Source organism: Cnephaeus nilssonii, assembly GCF_951640355.1.
Source record: "Cnephaeus nilssonii genome assembly, chromosome: X".
Taxonomy (NCBI): domain Eukaryota; kingdom Metazoa; phylum Chordata; class Mammalia; order Chiroptera; family Vespertilionidae; genus Cnephaeus; species Cnephaeus nilssonii.
The window spans coordinates 5,373,423-5,380,334 of NC_137071.1; the positions used below are offsets into that span (position 1 = coordinate 5,373,423).

Here is a 6,912-nt window from a genome sequence, read left to right on the forward strand (position 1 = left end):
CCCCCCAACCCCCCCACCCCACTCCCGTACATGCCCTCACCCCCGCCCCCCTGCTGTCTCTGTCCATTGGTTATGCTTATATGCATGCATACAAGTCTTTTGGTTAATCTCTCCCCCTTACATTCTTCCTTTTTTTAAAAAAAATATATTTTTATTAATTTCAGAGAGGAAGGGAGAGGGAGAGAGAGCTATAAACATCAATGATGAGAGAATCATTGATCGGCTGCCTCCTGCACACCTCCTCCTGGGGATCAGCTTGCAGTCAGGCATGTGCCCTTGACCAGAATCAACCCAGAACCCTTCAGTTCATAGGCCAACGCTCTATCCCCCAAGCCTAACCAGCAAGGGCCATTATTATTATTATTATTATTATTATTATTATTATTATTACTAGTGGTCTTTTGCTGTTTTCATAATTTTCTGTAAATTATACACATCACCTAGGTAATTCTCTGTTGCTCTTTTCAATTCTTAGATGACTATCATTTGCTCAGTTTTCCCAAATGTCATCGCGGGTGGGTTCCCCCCTCCCCCTAATGATCTCAAAGTCCTACCTCCCAGGAGAAATGCCACTGTCACTCCTCTTTGCTGGTCAAAAATTGTCCATTGCCTGGATTATAATGACAGTCACCTGATTCATTTCCCTAATTCTCCGATCTTTATAGGATGTCCTGCTCAAAATTTCTTCTGGTTCTCAAGTATCCTTAGAGCTTAGAGAAAAATCAAAATTCCTTAATATAATTTACCCCAAATCCCTTGTGGTTTGGCCCCCAGTGACCCCTCCAGCCTCATTTCTCTTCCTGCCCTTTCTGCCTCACTCACGATGTTCCCATTAGAAAGAGCTTTCAGTTCCTTCCTTACCACACCTTTCCACAGGCTATTCCAGAGGGGCATTCGTAAAGCCACCGTGGCATCTCCCTGTGGAAGGTACTCACACCCTCTTATCCTCCTCCTCCAGGTGATTGTGTGACGTAACTGCCTGTCACGCTCCTGTCTTCTGTCCCTAACCACAGCCATGCCTCGTGGTAAGAAGAGTAAGCATCGTGCCCGTGAGAAACGCCACCGCCAGGCCCAAAGTGAAGACCAGGGTCATGGGATTGCTCACACCACCGCAGCAGGGGAAGAAGAGTCACCCTCATCCCCCTCACTTACGGTGGAGGGTAGTCCTCCCAGCTCCCCTGCTGCAGGCACTCCCCAGCAGTCTCAGAGCGGCCCGGCCTCCAATTCTCCTGCTGCAACCGTTTCCTGTGCGCGTTCTGGTGAAGGTGCCAAGAGCCAAAGGAAGGAAAGGCCAAGTTCCGCCCAGGCCCCGCCCTCCTCAGGGAGCGCTTGGGAAGATCTTCTGGCCAGTAAAGTAGGCATGTTAGTGAGGGCTCTGTTGCACAAGTATGAAATGAAAGAGCCTATTACAAAGGAAGAAATGCTGAAGATTATCAACAAGAGGTATAAGGCTCACTTTCCTGAAATCCTCCAGAGAGCCTCTGAGCGCATGGAGCTTACCTTTGGCCTCGACCTGAAAGAAGTTGACCCCAGTCGTCATTGTTATATCCTTGTCAGCCAAATGGATCTTCACAACGAAAAGAGTCCGAGTGATGGTGGCAGGAGCCTTCCCAAGAATGGCCTCCTGATGCCTCTCCTGGGTGTGATCTTCTTGAATGGCAATCGTGCCACTGAAGAAGAGATGTGGGAATTCCTGAATACGATGGGAGTCTATGCCGGGAGGAGGCACTTCATCTTCGGGGAGCCCAGGAAGCTCATCACCGTAGATTTTGTGCAGCAAAAGTTCCTGGAGTACCGTCAGGTGCCCCACAGTGATCCTCCACGCTACGAATTCCTGTGGGGCCCAAAAGCCTACGCTGAAACCAGCAAGATGAAAGTCTTAGAGTTTTGGGCTAAAATCAATAATACAATCCCCGCCACCTTCCAGACCCAGTATGAGGAAGCTTTGAGAGATGCGGAAGAGAGAGCCCGAGTCAGAGCAGCAGCGAGGGCCCACTCCAGAGCCAAGACCAGCTCCTGCCAGCAGCGCTAGTGAAGTCTGAGGCAGAGTCTTCACCTTGAAGTTGAAAAGGGCTGTCAATCTTCTAAGTAGTGGGGGCAAGGTGGAGCTCGAGAGAGCATGGTGTGTCCTTCTTTGTGTTCTGTTTTCATAATAAACTTACAGATTTACCTTTCCTTGTTTTTCCAATGTGTTCCCTTAAAAAAAGGCTTATTTAGATTCATAATCTAAGGTTAGAATAATATGGCTCACACATTTATTGCTGTTTGAGAGTAATAGTTTTGTATTTTGAAAAATCCTGGCATCTTTTATTGTGGTCCAGTACCAGAACACAGCGCATTGGATAGGCATTTTCTTGAAAATGTGAAAGAACCCCACAGTTAAATAGCTGGGGTAATGATATGGTGAAAAATAAAAGTAAAAGGTGGTTAATTCATTTTCCTCGTTCTTTTTATTCTTTCTTCTGGTGAAATTAAAAGGTACATATACCTGTACTGTTTAATTTATTCAAGAGTATGGGAGAAATTAAATCATCATAAATTAGCAATCTTGTGCACTGTCTCTTTTGTTCCACAAACATGAATTGAGTGTCTGCTCTTTGGAAGGTGTCACGCTAGTTCTGGGGATGTGTGGACAAAGAAGGCTTAGTCCCTGCCCATAACATTGTAGAGCCCAGGGGGAGCTGTCATGTAAGGAGCATGATGTGATCCACACTCAGCCCTGAAGGACAATAAGCAGAAGGGATAAGGAGGGAGGAGGTTCCAGACAAGAGCAGTCCAGCATAAACGCCCCAATACAAGGCAGGCTGGGAAGGTAGAAAACTGCCAGTCCTCCATGGGGGCAATTTTAACTTTGGCTGCACCAGAGGTGAGATGAGGTTGTTAAAATGGTGAGAAGGGCCAGGCTCTCAGCTCTCTCGGATGGTGGGTCTGAGTGGAGAGACTATGCCTGTACTGGAAAACTGGTCTTCACAGTTCTTCAGGGACGTGGTGAACCCAAGAGAAACCCTCACTCACCCGGGGCAGGATTAGAAGGACTCCTGTGCTCTGTTCCCGTGCAGATGGATACAGCGCGCTGTGTGTTTTGTGTACTTTGTGTCCAGAGTTTCTGAAAGTAAGGTTGATATTCAGCAGTCACTGGGTTGGCCCACTTTGTCCAGGCCTGGGACTGGGTGGTGAGGGAGAGGGGGACCTAGACCATTCCATTAAAAGGGAACCCAAGTATGACACTCTTCTATGTGATATGGCAAACTCTGAGCGAGGTCTAGATCTTTGGTGGTGGTGGAATGAATGAAAATGGAGATGGGTTAAATGCAAGGGCAGCTGTGGGGAAGGAAGGTTGTTGGTCCTTTGCATACCTTTAGTAGCTTCACAGTGCATTTAACTGGGGAAGTCTACCTCATGCCCACATCAAATGACTGATCATAATGGGGAAATATTAATTAGTTTTATTTACTAAGCAGTTGATTTTTTTTTGGGGGGGGGGAGGGGGTTAGTCTTAGAACATTGCATATTCTCTGGCCCATCCGCAATTAGAAAAAGAAAATTCCAGTGTGGTACGTGGTATCATCTGATGTCAAAATAATCATGGTAATAACTACCTTTTTTGTTTTAAATCTCAATACCTGACAGACACTGTGCTATTCGCAACATGCATTCCATACACCCGCAAGTCCTAAAAGTCAGGACCTAGCAAACTTGCTTCACACATGAAGAACCTGAAGGTCATGGACTCTGCTAATGTGCCTGAGTTCACATGGCTGGTAAGTGGCAGAGCCAGTACTAAACCTGTGGTCTGTACTCATTTAGAGCCCACACTACCCCACTTCTCCCAGCCTGACGCAGACATTGTATGTCATAATTCATATGTCCTTTTACTACTTGGGATGTTTCTCAGGCAATAAAAAGAGGGCTCTGCACTAACTACTTGTTTGGAATACACAGCCAGAACAATGAAAATATCAAAATAAATGGCTGGTATAAAGAAAGAAAGAGGGTGTGCCCTGGGCCCCCGGGCCGGGCGAGGCCGCGGGCCCCTGGAGCCGGGTGAGCCCTGGGCCCCGGGTCCGGGCGAGGCCGCGGGCCCCTGGAGCCGGGTGAGCCCTGGGCCCCGGGTCCGGGCGAGGCCGCGGGCCCCTGGAGCCGGGTGAGCCCTGGGCCCCGGGTCCGGGCGAGGCCGCGGGCCCCTGGAGCCGGGTGAGCCCTGGGTCCCGGGTCCGGGCGAGGCCGCGGGCCCCTGGAGCCGGGTGAGCCCTGGGCCCCGGGTCCGGGCGAGGCCGCGGGCCCCTGGAGCCGGGTGAGCCCTGGGCCCCGGGTCCGGGCGAGGCCGCGGGCCCCTGGATCCGGGTGAGCCTGGCCCCGGGTCCAGGTGAGGCCGTGGGCCCCTGGATCCGGGTGAAGCAGTGCCCCTGGGTCCAGCCGAGACCAAACCAGAGGGAGTCGGACCTGCATTACCACCATTTGTCCACCATCCAGAGCTGAGGGGTCAGTGCCGACATGTACTCATAGGGAACCGGTGGACATTGATATTGGGTCTCAAAAGAACTGTTGGTCCAGAAAGAAACTCACTACAGACTGATTCATTTGCCTGTCAGCATAACTATTATTGCTCGTCGCACATTCAATTCTTATAAGTATATCTATAGTGACACATGATTTCGCTCATCTAGGGGAAATGATGAACAACATAGACTGATGAACAAGAACAGAACCAGAAACAAGGAGGCATCGATCGGACTATCGGGCCTCAGAGGGAGGATAGGGGAGGGTGGGGGGAGGGGGGAGAGATCAACCAAAGGTCTTGTGTGCATGCATATGAGCCTAACCAATGCTTAAGTTCAACAGAGGGTTGGGGCATCCAAGGGGAGGGGTGTGGGATGGGAATGGGGGGATGAGGACAAATATGTGACACCTTAATCAATAAAGAAATTTAAAAAAAAAATAAAAATAAAAAAAATAAAAAAAAAGAAAGAAAGAGAAAAACATTTGATGACAATACTTGTCACCTACATGTGCAATGTCAGATCACCTGAAAAGATAGGGACTCACAAAATCATGGGTCTCCACCTCTGCCCTGTAGAAAAAAATCAATCTATTAGAACCAAAATTATGTACGAGGCTAAACTTGGTTGGTGAAGAGAAGGAAGAGATCAGCTAACTTTTTCTCTTGCCTTGAACTATAGCTTCCCCATCTGGCATCATTCCTGTGACACCAATCCTATCTGCAAGGTTTGCAGCAGGAAAACTTCTTGAGCTTGCAATAATATAACATTTCCCAGGAATCCTTTAATGTAAGCAGGAGCCAAAAAGTGGATCCCTATGTAGGAGGACTAATGAAATCAACACCTTAGAATATAGATGGTTTCAAGAGACAAACCCACAGCTACCCTCAGACCTGTAGGTCTCCAGGTAGGGCTGATCATCCATTTGTTCTTCAGGGTTCTCGGGAACAGAGCCTTGTTCTAAGAAGATTGACTTCAGGTCAATAGAGGGAGGAGTGTGAGCCTCTGATAGACTTCAAAGGGAGTATCCGGAATGAGGGAAGAACCCAGCCAGAACAATGGGGTCCTATAGAGTCCTACCCTGGTTGTCTGCTCTTGCATATTTAGAACAGTTATGGATGGCTCTGTCTCACACTGACTTCCAAGTTGGTGGTCCCAGGAAGGTGAGGATCTTGATCTAAGGGGAGCAGCTGAGAGTGGCATCCCAAGATTGAGACTGACACTAAAATGCTCAGGTGTCAAGGTGAGAATGGTGAATGAGGAGTGAGAAAACCACTCACTCCAGAACATAGTAGGACCCACAAATATCCACACATACCCTCACCCCCGCTGGTAACTTGGGAAGCCCACAGGAGAGTTGTCAGGTCGAGGAGCACCCCCATTTCCACCTGGAGCATTACAGGGAGAGGAGGGCTTTGGTCTAATTGGGGTGGCCCCAGTTCTGCAGAGGTAGAGACCCAGGAACTAATAGAAGTCAAGGTTAGGACTCTGACTGACATGAGGGGACCCCCACCAGCAGAGAGGTTTATACAGAACCTCACGTGTTCTTACTAGAATGTCCAGGGCAGAGCCCTCAGCTCAGGAGCCATTCATTTTTGTCTGGAGAGTCACAGGGACAGTGGGCCTAGTGTAAGGGGGGGCCAAGTCCCAAAGAGAAAAGAGTTTTGGCCCTAATTGGTGTCCAAGTGAGGGCTCTGAGTACTAAAGAGATGACCTTTCCATTAAAAAATAAAGTAGCCCTAGCCAGTTTGGCTCAGTGGATAGAACATTGGCCTGCAGACCAAAGGGTCCCAGTTTCCATTCTGGTCAAGGGCACGTACCTCGGTTGCAGGCTCCTCCTCGGCCTGAGCCCTGGTCGGGGCTCGTGCAGAAGGCAACCAATGGGTGTGTTTCTCTCACATCAATGTTTCTCTCACATCAATGTTTCTCTCTGTCTTTCTCTCTCTCTCTTCCACTCTCTCTAAAAATCAATGGAAAAATATCCTCAGGTGAGGAATAAATAAATAAATAAATAAATAAATAAAAATAAAGTAGTGATACATGCTACAACATGGAAAAACCTTGAAAACATACTGAATGGAAGAAGCCAGACAGAAAATGCCGCATATTCTAAGCTTCTGATTATATAAAATGTCTAGAATCCTAGCTAGAAACAGGATTTCTTTTTTTGAGTTTTAAAATTTTTCTAGAATTAGGTAATGATGATGGTAAAAATAATGAATGCAAAACAATGTGAATATACCAATAATCAATTAATTGTACAGTTTAAAACAATTAATATGTTGACTTTCATGTTATTTAGATTTTATCTCAATTTTAAAAATATCTCTAAAAAAATAGAGATGACCTTCCCCCAAATAGGCAACCTGAGGCAAGGGTAGCCATCACAGGGACTCTGGGAGGTGAGGACCTT

The 6,912-nt window shown here is 47.7% G+C and overlaps 1 protein-coding gene across 1 annotated transcript; it reads left to right on the plus strand.

The window, feature by feature from the left end:
* Window positions 1-1,015: 1,015 nt before the first annotated feature.
* MAGEB17 (MAGE family member B17) lies at window positions 1,016-2,032 on the plus strand (the record flags this gene model as incomplete). The annotated part of the gene is made up of 1 exon (XM_079765610.1): window positions 1,016-2,032. The coding sequence occupies one exon, from the start codon at window positions 1,016-1,018 to the stop codon at window positions 2,030-2,032; it is 1,017 nt and encodes a 338-aa protein (XP_079621736.1).
* Window positions 2,033-6,912: the final 4,880 nt, after the last annotated feature.